The 18609-nt window shown below is 39.0% G+C and overlaps 1 protein-coding gene across 10 annotated transcripts in view; it reads right to left on the bottom strand.

The window, feature by feature from the left end:
- The window catches only part of SOX6 (SRY-box transcription factor 6), a 340141-nt gene that overhangs the window by 191870 nt on the left and 129662 nt on the right, over positions 1–18609 (bottom strand). For all 10 annotated transcript variants that reach the window (XM_088533833.1, XM_088533831.1, XM_088533832.1 and 7 more), the window contains one exon: positions 7588–7798. In XM_088533833.1, the coding sequence (XP_088389959.1) occupies positions 7588–7798 (211 nt within the window). The remainder of the gene's footprint in view (positions 1–7587; positions 7799–18609) is intronic.

Raw genomic sequence — 18609 nt, 5'->3', positions numbered from 1 at the left:
ATGCTGCTCAGTGGTGCCCAAGGAAGGAAAGAGGCAACGGGCACAAACTGCAAGGGGATTGAACAGCGGCACGCGCTGCCCAGGGTGCTCCATCCTTGAAGATACTCAAGAACCGCCTGCAGATTTCCTCTCCCTAACAGCATTTGAGCACGACCGAAGCCTCGTGTTCCCAGCTGCTTGCTGTGTGTCCTGAGGCTGGTTTCCCTCCTGGAAGAGGGGCCCTGGGCAGATTCCCACCTCAGGTGAATGCCAAGTAGCTGCTCGCGCTGCTCGACGAGCATGATGGGCTGAGCGCATGGCGGCCGCCGCAGCCCGACACCGAATGCCTCCCTCTCTCGTGTGGCAACAAAATAAAGGTGTCAAAATTATTCTTAAGTAATGATAAGGTATCTAAACCACATACTGTACAGGAAAATAAGGAATATATCAGCATTTAAAATGTATATGCTGCTGAGCATTTTTACTGTCGTTTCTTTAAGAAACGCAGATCTAATTAGCTGTATCTCTAAAGTGCGTACCTAGCATTTTTATTATGTATTATAACATTTTGCTTAGAGTTGACATTTTTATTCTGACAAGCACTGTCTGGAGAGCTCTCAATAAATAATACATTTACAATTTTCTGTAAATAAGCACTGGACACAAATCGTTATCCTTACTTATAGCTGCCCCTCTCTAATAGTGCTTTTACAGGTAAGGTGACTCTTCAGTCTAATGCAATACTCTCAGGGCTGGAAAGGTATTTTCATTCATTACCCCAGTCACAAGCACTTAAAGCACTTTTAGGCCCTGTTGCAAAGCAGCAGGAATGGCAGAGCAAATAAGACTAACTAAAACTAAAGTTCATCACCAAAGAAATTGGAGGTCGTTCACCCTGCAGAAGTTGAAAATACAATGGCATACAAGATTGGCCATGGTTAAGCCCTATGTTTTTCTCATCCTTCTATATTTACATTGACAGTTTTAGGAAGACAGGTATGTGGGTCCAGTCTCTACTGCTAATGTGATCACTGCAGACTGCATTTCAATTACTACTTAAAGCACGGTGTGGTATTAACGTTGTTTGTGTTGCAGTACAGGAGAAACCAACAAAGTCTGAATTTATTTATCTGCTGCCAAGATCACACAACTGATGCAGCCTTATGGATTTATATGGCTATTCGTTCACTTGCATTTTTTGCCACTGAGCAAAAGGAAAGCTCTGTCTGTTTTTAGCTATGCCTCTTTATTCACTGTGCTCATACTAAAACATCCAAATAGTGTAAAGGTAGCAATGTCACCAAAATGACCAAGCATAAAGAGAGCAGATCTTATGCCATATACTTAAGTGAACATATTGCAGAAAATCCTATAAAATGGCAGTGTGGATACAATCCACCACACAGTACAATGTAAGCAATATCCAGCAGTTTGCAATGTCAGGAATGAGGAGATGCAGTCACATTAAAGGAAAGAGATGAGATGCTGTAGAGATGTCTACACGGCTCTCTATAGCTAAGGTTAAAAGTATCATATCTAGAAGGGATGTCTAAATCTTCAGAATTGACACCTAAATTTTAGACTCTCCCTGATCAAGATTCAAGCTGAGATCCTCTGTTATTTGGCAAGGCAGCAAACAAGGAAAGCGCCTGCAAAGGGACATACAACCTCGGCAAAAGTGGGGTGATGCAATGTTCTGTGAGCAAAGAAAACCGAGGAAAGTTTTTAAATGCAGCACGAGATACCCTGGCAAAGGCCGAGGAAAGACGGCGCTGAAGAGCACATTGATCCCTGACTTGGGTCTCAAATGCTACAACACCAGGCAAGGTCACGGTGTAGACAGGCAGAGAAGAAATGAGAAGGCCCGGTAGAAAGATGACGACATGTGCCAATTACTTAAATAAAAATTGGGAGATAGCATTTAATCATGAAGCAGTAATCTGAGAGCCTTAAAGGATGTAAGACAGGAAATAATCAAAAATGCATAAATTCTCGTATATCTAGGAGGATACATAAGAAGATAAGAGAACAAAAATACCAGACATGGTATGGTTGGAAAACACACACTGAGTCTGGTTTTGGAAAAAAAAAAAAAAAACTACCTAAACACAGGTTTGGTTATAAATGTCATTAAAAGTAGTTAATGTAAATTATTTCTGCTTTAAAGAATGAAACTTTGATCAAAAAAAAAAGCATGCAATTCAGAAAGAAACAAGGCTGCATTTTCTTTTAGTTAACAGGGAACTAACCTTTGCAACCACTCTTTTTTTTGTAGTAATGCTCCGAAGTTACTTTATTTTAGTCTGTTAATACAGGAACTAGTTGTACTTTTCAATAAATGAACTTTTAGAAAGTTTAAGATCTATAAAACCTACCAAAAATTTAAATGAGCAAAGGGATATATTTCCCCTAAAACTGAAACAAAAACTATAAGAAAAAGAGCGAGCAATGTGATTTCCCCAAACTCATCAGATTTAAAAGAAATCAGAAAGAATCACATTTAATTATATGGTAAAGAGGTAAGCAATGCAAGAAAAGAGCAGTATAGGTGAATATGCTTCACATCCAAAGGAAAAGGGGAGTTCTGTGAAACTGGTACCTTGCAGGCATGGCAAGCTTTTCAAAGAAGAAGAAAGGTTCTTGAAGAACATGTATCTTTTGACATCCAAATGTATTTTTTTTAGCCAAAAGGAACCCCAGGCACTATTTGGGCTATTTCATAGATATCACAAAACAAGACTCTAATATGAATTTAAAAAATAGTTTGGATAATCCTAATAAAAATTCCCAGGAATATTTTTAATGTCTTAAAACAAAAAAATCTGTAGCCCTGCAGAGAACTATAGGATAATGAACAATGTTATAAATGCCATTTGTATCAGAACAAGCTGAGATGACACCTTCATCAATGGAAACTTTGGGTGTAGACTATGAAAGAAAACAGGTAACTTCGATCAAATCTAAACAACATTTCTGAAAAACCATCAGCATCAGCTTACTTCTGGGCCTGATGCCTAAAAGAGAGCTCCTGACACCTAACATCCGTGAAGACAGTGCTTAAAACTATACCAAAAGGCAGAAGTACCTGCCAGAGCTCTCCGTGTTCTCAGCTGCCAGAGGTTTAAAACAAAGACACAGACTGAAACCTCTCATTCACTCACTAAGATCTAACACACACAGATTCTATTAAAAAAAAATGCATGAAATTACAGCTGAAATGGTTTTACCAGTACCCAGATTTAAAACACATTATGTGAGGCCACAGTTCTTTATTTCCAGGTGAAGACAACAGAAAATGTGTACATATTTGTGTGCGCAATATTGGGGTACACCTTCCTTAGTGGCACGAAAGAAAATTTTACAGTAGCAGCATTAATCTATTCTAAGTCAATATAATAGAAAACCTTCAATTTTTATTAACTCATGAAACTCAAGAGAAAAAAAATCTGACAAAATTTGAAACAACTGCTGCAGAGAAGCAGCATTTTAAAGTCCTTATTCTATATAAGATCACGATTATATTTTAACCAATCTTTAGGCATATACCACTACGAGGTACATATATTCACCTAGAGCAAGGGATTACAAACAGGTGCACCCCACAGAATAGATGGGAATTTCTGCATACACGACTTTTCAGAGCTGCTCATTATGCCAGTGCACTGAGGCAAAGACCTTTGACCTGTGCATGCTCAGCGATGGCCTTCAATGAGGAAACAAGAATGGGAAGTAGTTTATAAAAAGCTGGTGCCAGAATTCAGCCCTGAGTTGGGCTGCAAAGCGACACCGCGTACATCACACACTAGCAAGGTCACCGGCGACTTGGGAATCCGGGCCCCAGGCGAGGAGGGCTTAGCACGCGCAGCCCGATGGGCCCCGCTTGCAGAGCACCGGCGCCAGCTGCCCTGCTGGGCGGGCGGCCCCCTCGGAAGGAGGGAACCGGGCTCTGCTTGCCGCGCTCGGGGGCTCGGGATGAAGTACAGGGGGATAGTTGTCTGCAGGCCAAGTCGCAGCCTGTGAGGGAATGGAAATGGCTCTCACGAAAGCCGCACGCAGATATTCTGAAAGGCACTTCTTGTCTTGACCAGGCAGAGAAGTGGCCTGAGCGTGCTAGCGAACAGACACCCTCCACCTGAGCACCACAAAGACACGTTGCGCTTGGCTTTACTGGAGGATACTTGCAGAAAAAAAGACCAGTAAAATATCCTTCCTCTTACAAGAAAAATAAGGTGATGACCATATCGAAGTCGCCAAGAGGTCCTAGAGTCTAGTGCTGTTGATTTAATTAGGCACCTGTTCATTTCTGACCTCTTCTGCCTTATGAGAACACATGTCAGCAAAGTCTTTGCATACTCAAATTAACTGAAAATATTTATAGCATTCTATTATTTTTATAATTTTCTCATTCCCAAATCTTTAAAAATCAAGTCACAGGAATGCCTTAACACAAAGAGCACACAAATAGTAGGTCAGGAAGTCAAAGAATATTGTTAATCTTGGGATGTTGATAATCTTTTTTAAAACTACAAGCAATGACAAAGAGTGACCAAAGGTACACTGAGTCCTGAATGAGGCGCTCATGTTCACAGTATTATACACAAGACATGACACTGGCTGAAGCACTATTATTAAAGAGAGATTAAAACAGCTGTACATTATGCTGAAGCACTCACTCTCTCCTTTACAAACAGACGGTCCTGGATTACAAGCAGCACTTGACCATTTAAATCACTACAACAACCAGATTTAACCAGCTGGGCCATATTCTCTTAGGCAATGCCTGTTGACCTCCTCAGTCACAGCTGCTCAGATGAAATTCTCATTAGACAACTTATTTTCGGAAGCCCAAGGATTCTGATTAAATATATTTATTTAGACATGGTAAGGCCTTTCGCTGTGTATTCCTTTTTTTCCACGTTACTAGTCACAACAGAGGCCGCATAACTGACACTCAATATCTGATAGTATACCACAAAATATTTTGTGATTCACATTAACTCAAATTCACACCCTATAGATAGATAGAAAGGCTGCACCAGAACCAGCATGAGAAGGGACTTGTTGCTGTCCTGGCTCAGAGATTAGAGGAGAGGGTTGGAATTTCCCAGGCCTCCGCTCGGTTCCCAGCGTGGCTGTTACCTTGGCACAGGGCCTTTTTCCAGCCTAGCTCCCCTGATGCTCGGATATGCCCGGAGCTGCTCCCTGCAAACCTCTGCTCCGTATGAGGGGTGCATTCAAAGGAGTGGGCAAGACATCGTTTCTAATGCATTTTGAGAACAAAAGATGAGAAAGTCCCACCAGAATTCAGTAGGAAAAGATGTTTGTTCACTACTGCATTCATTAAGGTGATTATACCACAGTATGTTCTTGCCCCCAAAACCAGCAGGCATGTTTCCATTTGGGCAAGCACTTTGGGGCAGATGAAGACTCACTAGGCAATGGACTCCTCAAGAGCCCCAGCTGCAAGCCATTTTAGGAGGAGTGCTGTGAACTCCATACAAACCTGTTCTAAAACATACAAGTTAAAGAGCATCATCTATGGCATCTGTGTGATTAGGCTATTAATTGACAGCTTAAAAGACATTGTTAAGATGGCAAAACATTTTCTGCATTTCTCTTTTCTGCAACTCAGTCCCCTGTAGTCACAACAAAAATCAGAATCTTAATTATTTTTATTAAAATCAAACAACTTGGATGCAGTCCTGCGCCACATGCTCTAGGTGTCCCTGCTGGAGCAGGAGGGTTGGACTAGATGATCTCTAGAGGTCCCTTCCAACCTTAAGCATTCTATGATTCTATTAAGTACGAAGAGGTTACTTGCTTGCAACTCAGAAAAACTTGTGAATACTGAAGTAGGTATTCAAATTTGTAATTATAACTTTTTTATTCCTAGTCTACAGAAGACTTTAAAGCCACTAAATTTCTCAAAATTCTTCCGTCTTTGTTTACACACTGCCAATTAGATGCCCAATAATTATTTTTAAAAAATGGAAGTGAATCTCTTCTATAGAAAATGCCCTTTGCCTTTTGCCAAAAAATGTCAGTTACCTTTGAACTTACAAGCTTGAAAACGGTTTCCCAGCATAGTGTGGTCCATAAATGGTTTTATAGATCAGGAATCATCTTTATTCCACAGCTGGAAATATGCTGCATAGAGGTCTCAGACTCAGAGAGAGAGATACCTTTGCTGTCTACACACCCTTCTCAAATCAAATCAACTGGAACAAACTAATAAAGAGAAAGCGCATCAAATTCTTGTGAATTCACACTAAAAGTAGCTACAACACACTTGAAATCTTACTCTAAGATATTATCCTAAAAGTTTTTGAAGCACAATTTTATTAGCACACCGTTCTACATACTTCTGAAAAAGTCTTAGCTGTGGTGTCACTGTAATCAACAGCAGCTTGGAGGCTCCTGCAGCAAAGCATGAGCCAAGACCTTCGATTAGCATGGAGTGTCGAACGACTGTTAACTGACTGTAAAAAAACAACTTTGCCAAAGTAACATTTAAAATAGTTTTCCTAGTCTAACCACCAAATCTAAGAAAGAAATTCTTAACAGAGTGATCTTTACAGCTGAAAACAGACAGATGGTAGTAAAGAATCTGGGACATTCTCTCTTTAGAGATGTTTCACCAGCTTCGAAAGGACACCTAGAGAACACATTTAACTATGTGCTGGCATTTAACAATTGTGCCAAGAAATTGGAAGGCCTATTTTCCATTCCCACACGATTTAATTCCTTATTTAAATATGTTATTGTATCAGTATTAATTTTTAGTGAAATCTACCTTACTACACAAAACCAAGGGACCCTAAAGTACATCGAAGGCTGTGGCCATAACATGGAGGAGAAGAGGTTAACATCAATCTGAATTCATTCATATTTAAAGGCGAAGAGGATCACAACGTTCTAATGCCTAGTGGTTCAACTACATTACAAATATTATTCCTTGGTTATTTTCAATGCTTGCAAACACTGGCAACATAACTAACACAATCTGTGTATTTTAGGAGGTCTTCTGGAAATGAGTTCAGAGACAAGAAGATATTGTTACAGAAGCTACCTACCTGAAATTGGGAAAGACTGTCCTAGTGGACCCTGTCCACTGTGCATACATTGATAAATTAATTCTGCAATTGTTTAGTCCCTATCAAAGCAAAAATCTTAGCTAAGCCAAGAAAAAAATTATCTGAAAAAAAGACTAAACATAAAATTCCTTTCAGCTCCAAGTTTTGTCCTCATTCTTATGTCTACCTTTTAACACATGTAACAATACCTACGCAGACCGTAAAAAAATGATTTTTCAGCTACAAATCTAGTTATGAAGGTCAGAAATAGATCCACTTAAAATTCAAAATTGTTTCCCATTCTCCTAGCCACAGATGCTGGGTCATTAAGGTGATGAAAGATGAGAATTTCAGAGGCAAAATAAAACAACTCTTGTTTTATTCATTCCTATTGTTTAGAATATGCATTTATCTTTTAGAAGAAGAAAAAAAACAAATATCACAGAAGAATATTACTCACTATTCCATGACCAGTTATGAATTCAAAATTTTGGGGGTACATGGGGGAAATGTTTTAGTCTTATCTGACACATACCTTCTTGCTCAGTCCTCGTCATTTCTTCTAGTTTCTTCTGCTTCAATGTGTCCACCACATCAGCAAGGCTTCCTTTGCGGCGTTCTGGCGTTCCAAAATTAACACTGGTCATTAGCTCACTGCGCTCACGACCTCCTTCGTCGGGCTTGTGTGGTGAGGTAGAGGTATTTCGGAAGGAATATAGGGAACATAACTTATTACTCTCTGACTCCTGCAAAGAAACAACACAATTTGAGAACACAGGCTAATCCCTTATATCAGGAGGATCTCAAACAGGTAGCAACTGAAAGCATTACTTGTTAGCATGTCATACTAAGGAGTCTCTATGTAAACTGCAGCTTCTAAAATGGGTTTAAGTGCCTTAGCTTCACTGCTTGGCAGGAACCTCTTTTTTTTAAGGCCAGTCCACTCCATGATCTTTACTGCCATGTTTCATGCCTCGGACACTCCTCATCAAGAATGTCAGAAACAAACCATTTCAACCCTTTTTTGGATTAACTTTTTCAGCTATGGAAGTTTTCCTTAGTTTTTGTTTCTTCAGCAATTACATCACATGTAGCACCATGAAAGAAAATAAAGATGAGGTCAAGTAATTCCTAGACAGATCTTCAGCTAACAGAAATCAGCAGAGGTTTAAAACTTCAGAAGGAGTTAGGCCGATACCAACTCAGAAGCAAGGATAACCAAAGGAATACACATCACAGTGACACAGGGCATAGAGCGTGCATCCATTCACACTCATCTACTGCTCTTTAGATTACATCCATTTCTTAAACAATAAGGATTATAGATTTTTTTCCATATATAAAAGCAGAGTGTCTCTGTTCTTACTCTCTCTGCTAAGAGTACAAACTCTTGAATTTGTCCTTACAGCCTCAACCACAAAGATTTCTTGTGCAATTTTCTTTCCAAAATTATTAATCTGGATTAATTTTTAGGATATCACCTGGGATATTAAAAATTTGGACAAAACAATATAAAAATATCAAGGCTTTGTGCTTATTATTGACTAGAGATATTGGTGAATATATTCAATGCCATAAAACAGTTTTTTATTAAAATTAAAGAGTAATGAAAACAGTCACAATATACTTAAGAATTAACACAGGAATTAATAGTTCTATCTAAAATCATTCCCCAAGGCCACGGTAAATGTGTCTATGCACAACAAACAGTAATATTCCTACTGCTCTGTGAGCTAAAAACACCCATCTGCAGAGTACTGAGGCAACCTGTGTTGTGCAATATCCCACATGAAACAGTTTGAAGAAAGAGGGACTAGAAAACATGAACCATTGGCAACGATTTCAGACATAAATCTTTGCTTCAGCTTTTAGGGATTAAGCAATGGCAGTGCAAAATAGCAGAAGGAACAACATGAGCAATGAGCAAGCATGGCAACCAGGGCTGCGGACCACATAGCAGGTGGTGGTTACAAATCACCATGCAGCACCACGGTATGTGATCAGCACGGCATTATTATGGAGTTTCTGTAATACAGTTCCTTAATGAAGAATTAGTACCACATAATATGGCATTTACACCTTTAAGGCTTACACTATAAGAGTCCTCTCATAGTCTACAGGAACATCCCTCAAGCTCAATGGGGCTCTTATCCCACTCGCAGCCAAGAACACTCAGCCTATTGTTTAGGCTCCCCGAGGGGAGCAGATAAGGGAATCCACGGGTAAGCAGGAAGGATCGAGCTCTTCCTCCAACAACCCGCCCTTGTCTGGAGCACCGGAGTGCCAAGCAGGCCTCCTTCAATGCTCGGGCCAGGCTCCCCAAATGCTGCCCGCCATCGGCACCACGTCCACGCTACTTCACCCCAAGGCCCGAAAGAGCTGTAAGGGAGAAGCAACAAGTTTTGCCTCTGTGAAAACGAGATGTTTTTTGCAGTAGAGGCAGAGTGAATCCCCAGAACAAAGATCTGTTCAGCTAACAGAGTACCTTATAAATCAATTTTGTGGATAATTAAAATGCAGAATAAAGAGAGGAGAAGAACAAAAGGAATCCCCACAAGGTTCCTTTTCCTGTTTGGTTCTGTTTGGCTCTGCTGGTGCAGTACTAGGATCGCTAAACGGCTAACACATTTGCAGTGTGTTATCTGAACTGGCACTTCAGGAAAGCCAGCTATGAGGCTTTTTCAATTCTGGTTTTCTCTGAAATCAGCAGTAGTAAAAAGGCTGGCTGAGGAGCCAGCAAAAGAACTGCACAAACTCAAGGCATTCAAGGGATTAAATGGGCAAATGGAAAAATTGTAGGGCAGTCCAGTGTAAATACATAACTAATAATAGCAGAACTCAGAAAAATCTAAATCAGCTGCATCTACAATTATCTACAAGAAACAAGACCAATTCCCATGCACTCTCTGATTCTAGATAAACTTGTAAGAAAAGAACAAAACTGCTAAGTTTTGCTAAGTGGACCGAAACATTATGAAGATTTCAGATAGGTATGTTTATTCCTATATGTCTGTAGTTGGCAGCTTTCTCTTTTATTCCAGTCATATGAATAGCTTACATTGACCTCACATTCATGGAATGCTAACCAGATAAAAAAAAAAACATGGGGCAAGGAAGCCCTCCCATTCTATCTCCTCCAGAAAGGCAACTAAGCTGTATTTGAGAGGGAATTGCTACTTGCAGTGATCTGCTTCTTCAAAATCAAGTAAAGGTTACAGCAAATTCAGAGAGGATTTTGATGAGCCTGATGAGCCACATCTCATCTTTCATGGAACACTTTATGTCACATGTGTGCCCCAGCTCCACACCCACTGCTCAACTAGAAGTGCTCCTAACACATGCAAAATGCAGGCCTAAAATGTTCCTATCTGCACATTCCCATGCAGCACGCACCTGGAAATGAATCTTCATGCACAGATACCCTCAAAAAAGAGACTGGCAGATCACAGGGAGAAGATGTTTGGTAGAAGAAGTCCTCTCTCCTCCACTAACTGTTGGCAGGTTCTCTTGCTCCAATGCACAAGCTACTCTCACTAGGAAATCTGGAGCCCAGCAGAGCAAAGGTCAGCTGTGCTTCTCACCATACAACTTGAAAATAAACTTCTGGGTAGGCAAGGAGAGACTGGTTCTTTCCAGCATAGAAGGATTCAATAATGAAAGAGGTCCTATTCCTGAGAAGCTTTATGAAACCACCTTTTATTGAATAAGGAAGCTCCATTTCAGTTCATTTGACTTAGAGAAGAGACGGGGAAGAAAAGGTATTTTTCATTCGTTTTCCGAGAGCATAGAAGGGGATACACCGATACATAAACTGCCCAGGCAAGATCACGATGTTTTCATTTTGTAAAACCCAGCTGAGAATCTATCAGCACTGATAAAAATTCTCAGTACAAGTCAACTTTTCTCTGCATAGCAGACAATATTAAAAAGGGAATTAGTTAATAAAATAGCTGGCTAGTATGAATATCTGTTTAATGCATTTGGATACAATCTGTTAGCCAAATTTATCCAATTGCTATATAATACACCAGAAAACTGACACATCCCTAAATCCTTAAATTTAAAATTCATGTATTCTTAAAAAATGACTTTTTAAGTCTAAATTTGAAATGATCATCTTCAACTCATGATACCCCCTTTGAAAGCTATATTTTCCAAGGCACACAACTGTTACTGACTTCAGTGATTACCACTGAAAAGGAAAAAAAGAAAAATATATTAGCATAAAGTGGCAAATATACAGTCTATGGACAAAAAAAAAAAAAAGTGAGAGCAGGATTGTCATCCAAAATGGATGAAATTCAGTCACGATAAACCTACACATTTTCAGTCTTGACTACGTTGAACTTAATTCAATTTCTAAATAAAAAAATAGAACGATACTGAAATATTAATAAAGATGTAGTATTAAAATATTATTTCCTCCCAGAGCTGGAAGCATATATTATTTCCAATGAGGAAATAAGAAATTTAAGTTAAAGCCACATTTGCAAAACTTTGAGCTCGGTCCTAACAAAGTATTTTAGCCTTAGTAAAAGTAATGCTTAGTGCAGATAACATAGCAAAGTCAGGTCTTTCTTTTGAGTTTAATCCAAATGGACAGGTGATGCAAAGCGCTCATCTCTCATACCTGGGCTATTAAACTATCCGCCCACTCCTACCTTATGGCTGGATAATCACAGATCTGCACATGCTCATACCAGAATACAGAAGTATGACAAAGGGGGTTTGATCCTCCATCATGTTCATTATCTACAAATTACCCACTACACTGGTGACATTTAAAGAGCCCTTAAAAAGAGTCAAAGGAAAAAAAAAAAAAGACAGCATATGACACAAAAGAAGGCATAAATTTAACTGCTTAAGAAAAAAATGCTTGTGCTTGTATATCTTAAACTTCCTTTTTTTGTCTTGTGTCATAAGTTTTTTAAGCCAAAATGGTATTTATTTGCAGAGACAGCTAAAACAGAAAATCTTACTGTCCAACAGCTCAAGACAAATCTATTCTGGACCGCTATTCCAGCTGCTTAGGAATCAGTTGAGTCTAGTTTTGAAACGTGGGGTTTTAATCTCAAGGTAGATCAAGGACACTCTTCCTGTACACGTTTCTTTGACAGGCCAATAGCATAGACATAGTTTTATTACAGATCATGCAACTCATTGCACTTAATGCTATTGATAAAATGGCATTCTAACAACACCACCACCACCTTCTTCATAGCCATTAAAATGTATGTGAAATCATACTTTTATGTACCCCGAAACACAGGTATGTCAATGAGAAAACAGCATTAGGATTTCTGAGGCAAGTTCCTAAAAGTTTTCATATGCCTGTCCCTGGCCTTTGTTGTATTGATGGGGCAGCATCTTCACTAACCAGTCACAACTTTATTTGGAATATATATGACCGACAGCAGTGGCCTCACACTTGGCAGCTTTCCCTGCAATGTAGCGGAAACAGTGGTTGGCCGGTTGGCTGCTCCTCTGACTGCTCCTGTGAATGGCTCAAGCAGAGTTTTGTTAACGACAAACAATTCCGAAGAAGTACAAACAATGGCCTAAATAAGATGGGGACCCTTTGTGGCAAAACACATGATATTTTCTTCCCACTCCATAATGGTTCCTTTAAAAATGTACCTTAAAATAACATCTGTAAACATTTTGGCATACACTAAGAAAATATTTTTAATACATAATAAAAACAAGTAAACATAATAAAATTATTTAGTACATAAATAAGGGTATTAAAGTAGACCTTGTATTTTAGATATAAGAAATTAAAATTTATATCAATATCTGCAACCTGAATCATGAACCAATTCAGGACACCCTTATTAAACCTCTTCATTTCTAAAATAAAACAAGCAGAACACACACAGCAAGAACACTGCATAGGTAAGAGACTGTAGGCTAGAGTAGCAAAAGAGAACGCCTACGGCATCACGGATTCAGAAAGGTAAGATTAAATGTTCTTCTGTCCTCCCCTGAAAGGTCGAAACACAAGCGAATGCCGTGGCTGGGGGCTGGAGAGCAGAACTCTCAGCCCAGGGCCTCTCCGGGCTCAGCACGGAGCAGCAGCCCGGGATGGCTGTGCCCAGGGAACGCAGCCTCCCAAGGCAGGAGCGCCCGGGGCTTTCGCAAGGGGACAGCACCGGTGCTCACGGTGGCATCTGCGTGTTGTGCAGGGAGCACGGATTCTGCCTCAAAGACAGGTGCTCCCTGAGGGTGAGAAGAGAGACAAAATTGGGAACTGCAACCATAGGCTGTACAAAGCGAGGGGCACGGCACTGGGCAGCAGCGTAACTTGCCGTCACACTTGCACTGAGGGCAGATGCCTGCAATCCTCCTCAACAGCCGCGGAAAGCGGTTTCTGTAAGAGATTGACTGAAACCTCAGGATGAATGGCCAAGAAGAAGTAAAAAGCAAATATTACTAACATAAAATGTGTTAGCTAAATTGCTTATTTCCATGTGGATGAGGCTTTTCTGTTATAAAGGGATATTTATCTGTCTCTGTGTTGAATGGGACACATGTAAACACCCCAGGAAAGTTGGATATCCAGAGTGGTTTTTATTCCAAGTACTAGAGGCATGCTGGCACTTGGAACTAGACTGGAGTTAACATATAATGAAAGCAAATGTTTACAGAATCATTTCCAATCACTACATTAAATAAGGTTTCCCATTTTGAGGAACTTAATTAAATAGAATTAAGAGAAATTAAAAATCTAAGTGATCATTTCCAATTCTCATCTGATTAAAAAAAAAAAAAAACAAAAGTTTTATTAAGAAAGATTTATTTAAATCCAAGGCTTGAGAATGACTGCTATGAGCTATTGAGGGAACATCATTTGTAAAGTCTCAGCAAATTATGCTAGTGGGAGGGCAAATGGCAACTAATGGAATAAAACCTCCAGTCTTTAGCTCAGTGTTTACTCGGATACAACTTACACTGATTTCTGCTCCCAGAGCACAGGCCAAATACAGTATGACAAAAGGTTTACATTTGGCCTTTTATACATATATAAAACCTGAAGACTATATGATACAACAGTTAGCAGTAGCTCTAAGTCAAGGAATAATTACCTAACATAAGAAAAAATAGGGAAAATAATTGTAGTTCAGATGAAAGATTTAAAAATGGACTGACATGGTAACCAAGCATATAGATGAATATGGCCTTATGAATAGCCCTCTGCAGAACTAGATGGCTGTATGGAAGGAACAGGCCAGGAACTTTCTGCTTCATGTAAAATATGACCATGTAATCACAGCAACCTCTTCCAAATCAAGTGTTGGATTAATCCACATACACCAACAGTCAGGTAGAGAGTATTTGAGTAAAAAAGGCTACAGTTTTCAACCGTATGCTAAAAAGCCTTCTCTTTAGAAATGAGCAACTCTCAAAGAAGTTAACAGGCATTTTCTTCCCATGCCAGAATAGCAAGTCACCTCAATACAGTTAAATAAGATGGCCAGTCATCTGTATATGGCAATCAACTCATTCTTAAACTCATGCCTTTGTAAGGGGTAGATGGTAAGGATTTCCTTAATTATGCAAATACTAAATATACTAGCTCTCTGTGTTTAGGCTTGGCAGTAAAACCCAACAACATTGACAGTCTATGTCCTGGACCTTAAGACTTTGGTTAACTGGTCTTGTTAAGGAAAAAATAATGCAGTAATCATTAATAGAATGAGAATTGAGATTTACATTTTCATACACTGAAACAGCAGATGCCTTGTGATTAGTCCCGGCTGATTAACACTGTTTGCCTTTTGGGTAAATAAAGATACATATTTGTGATGTATGCTGTCAAAAGCTGCCAAATAAAACAGGGATTGTGGAGCCTGGATATTCCGGACCACTTTGTATATATCCAACTTCCTCCCATTAGATCGTCCTAGTTGCCCAACTTATAACTAGTTCTATTCTAAATATCAGAATAAAATTTGTATTTATGTTTTTAGCAATACGAAGTGCACATGCAAACCCTTCTCTGTATACAGTTACATGACATGAATTAGATGCTTTATGTGCACATTTCAGCATTTGCAGAGGAATGCACGCAGGAAACCAGCCTGCTGCACAGAGAGCTTGTATTTCTTTAAGGTAAACACTGATGAAACATTTGGAAGATTGAAATAAAAACAAGACATTTATGAGACATAAAGGTATCACATAAAACTGTAGTGAACTAGAATAACATTGGCTGAATCCCAGAACAGATAATCCTTATAAACATGCAGGAATGTTGTAAACTGTATATGAATGTCAGTGATACAGTACATTAGGAGATTCATATTACACTTGGTGCTATGTAAGGCTCACTCACTGGATTTTTCATGGTCTCAAAAATTAAAATAAATATATGTAATATCTTCCCTTCCTTCATGAAGACATTTTATGTACACAGTTTTATTATGCTGAACAAAGATACCAAAGTCTGTTTTTCCTTGAGCTGTCAAAGTACAAAAGAAATGCAAAAAGTCCTTGCACAGATGTAGTAAAGTGCTGGATTTTATCTTTTGGCAGGTGCTCAATATGCAGCCCACATAATCACATGTTAATGACTGGAGTGTGTTAATCAGCATGCATACCTGATTCCTTCTTGCCCAAGGCAAAAAAAAAATCAACAATTTAGAGCATGTTAATGCTCCTACTTCTGAAAAAATTCAATATACAGAATTGGATTGAAAACTTTTCAGAAATTCTTTATAAGAAAATGGAAAAAAAGAAATAAAATGTCTGCAGATTTAGAAGAACATAAACTAGGAGCCTTTTGTGAAATATGCAGGGGAAGATTAATTCTACTTAAACACTACTTCTCTACAATACAGAGAAATATTTAATATGGACCTTACATTTGGAAAAAGTATACGGTGTGAAAACGAAAACAAATGGAATGAGGGTGTCAAAAAGAACATTTGATTCTTCCTTAAACAAAGGTAATTTGTATTTTCCCAGCTCTATACCAGTACACTATCCTGTACACTTTTAGGGAATTGTTTGTTTATTTTTCATGCAAAAGGCAGACATCTTTTTAGGCTCGTGTGCTTAACATTACAGTCTTTGCTAGTCCTAATACAGTCAAGTTAAGCCCATATCTGAATGCCTGTTGCATGAGAAAAAAAATCTACCTTTTCTGCAATATATTTCTCACAGGGTGTACTTTATATACCTCATATCATCTGCTTTTTTGCACCCCTTTGTTTCAGCCTAAACCTTGCAGCCATGAAGTCACATATGAAAGCATTTCTCTCTTCGGTAAATGGCAAAACTAATGGTATAACTTCTGATGCATTACCTAGCATCCAGAAATAATACTACTACCACAGTAAAATTGCAATAGATCATGACAAAATGCAGATTTGAACAGGTAAGTAACAGCTGCATGAGCAATTTAACAGATACAAAATTGCTAGAGTTAGGGCATTTATTTTTGATGCATTTTATATGTTCATATCCAGACACTAGATCAACTAAAGGTAAAATTTCAGAATCTGTAATTGTGTCCATAACTTCAAGACTTTGAAGTCATGAATTCTTTATAACAACAAATTTGGAAGGTGCAGTATCTGCTCATATTTTTCAAAGATCTTTCCTGAAAAAAAAGTGAGTTTATTTTCCTTAAAGGGAAGAACTTCTGACATGAGGTCTACTGCAAGGATCAGGGCTGGCAGGTTAGATTGTATCTGTTTATTTTCTAGAGAAAGAAAACATCCGAAACATCAAGAGCTTGAGAATACCAGCTGATTTGTCTTTCTGGTGTTAATAGTTTTGCTAAAAAAGCTATATAGAGTTAAACTGGGAACTTGATGATTTAAAATTATTTAAAAGAAAGCAAATACAAGAGTCATTAGAGATCTTGTCTTTCCCTGTGGAATATGAGACTGTACTGCTGAGAGGCATGTGTAGGCCCGAGGAAAGGTAGTCAGCCTCTTGCTCGTTCGGCAAGGGGTCAACAACAGACAAGAGACGTGACATAATTATGAAGCATACGTCATTGTTCCCATGTGACATAAATTCCAGGGAGATAAATTTTGTTTCTAAACTCTGAGGGTCTTGGAAAGATGTCACAAATCACAAGGGGAAATAGGACATACATTTGAAGGCTGTATACTCACAGAGTGATGGTCTTTCCTCGCTCACAGGGAAATAACACCCATCTCTTAGACCTGACTTGCTGCTGCCTCTCTTTTTTATCCCTCTCCAGTCATTTCAGGAAAAAAAGAAAAGAAAAGAAAAAGAAAAAAAAAATCTGCCACATGGAGCAAGATTCCAGCTGTCGCTGGGTTAAAGCTGCTGAGGTGCACTGCTCCAGCAAAGGCCCGTGCCTGGCTGTTAGGCCACGGGCAGGCGCCAGCCACCTCACCACAGCGGAGCAGGGTGCTCGTCCCCGTGCTTTGTGGAGTTGGCTCTTGGCACAGCTTTCCCCCAACACTTCACAGCAAAAAGAGGAAACCTTTATAATTTACCTCACAAATTGTGCAGGGCTAGTGCTGAAAATGAGGTGAGTGGTGGTCGCTTCCTGGCACCCAGGGACTGAAGCAGAAATCAAGTGTCTCCTTTACTTTACATAGTTACCAGTAAAATCATTGGAGGGAAAAAAAAATGATGCTGCTTTTAAATTTAGCAAAAATAAATGCTGTTGGTTTTTCCTCATCTCTCCTCACCTTCTCTGAGCCTAGTGCCCCACGAGAGTCAGGTTTGGGATGTAATTTATAAAACTTGATGGTATTTCCTTCCTGCTAATCATTGCACATGAGAGACGGCAGGATAGCTTCCTCACTCTTATCTTAGTACCGTTTTCTCCTCTTACCAAAGTTTACTGCAGTGAAAACTTAATTCCTTGGTATAAAATAGTATTTATTTTCTAGCAGAATCACAAGCAGCAGTAGATAACCAAAGATCCAGGTATTTTTATGTTACAGCTAGAAGTATACTGATAATCTTTCCAGCTCAGCAATATGAAATTAAAGTTCCAAATCCTTCTGTTGCTTTATTTTTTTCCCCGCTGTAACATCAAATTGGCTGGTGATACGATACTCGCAGTGTAAGTCATTACAGGTCTGACGTTACAGTTGTTACACATTGCTGAATCTGTCAAATGAAAAGGGAGCACAAAGGGAATTTCCAAATGCAGCTGCTATTTCCCATTTGTTAAATCCTTTTATTACACCATATAAGTACACAGCTGGGAAATACTATAGAGTGGGAGTTAAAACAAAATATTTTGGCTTCCAGACATTCAGAATACACAAAGGACTCCGTGGAAAGCAATGCCTGATATCAAAAGGGAGTGAAAGTTTGAAAACATTTCTAGTCAGCCTGTTGTTTTTATGATAATACACAATGTAGTTTCAAGGTATCTTATACCACAGAAAGTGGTGCATACAATAAATGTTGGGAAAAACCTCAATAATTTTTAGTCATTTTTTCCAACTGCAATATCTTTCTTTGTGCAAGATCCATGCAGCCCTCAGCATGTTCTGGTGCATACTACATGCTTGCACAAATTCCAGGGAACTCTTTGGTAGTTTTAAGGGCACAAAGC

This window comes from Tinamus guttatus, unplaced genomic scaffold (genome assembly GCF_059628265.1).
Source record: "Tinamus guttatus ecotype Peru unplaced genomic scaffold, ASM5962826v1 Tinamus_guttatus_pri_ptg000524l, whole genome shotgun sequence".
Lineage (NCBI taxonomy): Eukaryota > Metazoa > Chordata > Aves > Tinamiformes > Tinamidae > Tinamus > Tinamus guttatus.
Note: the sequence above shows the minus strand (reverse complement) of the source record. Positions and strands in the feature narration are given on the sequence as shown.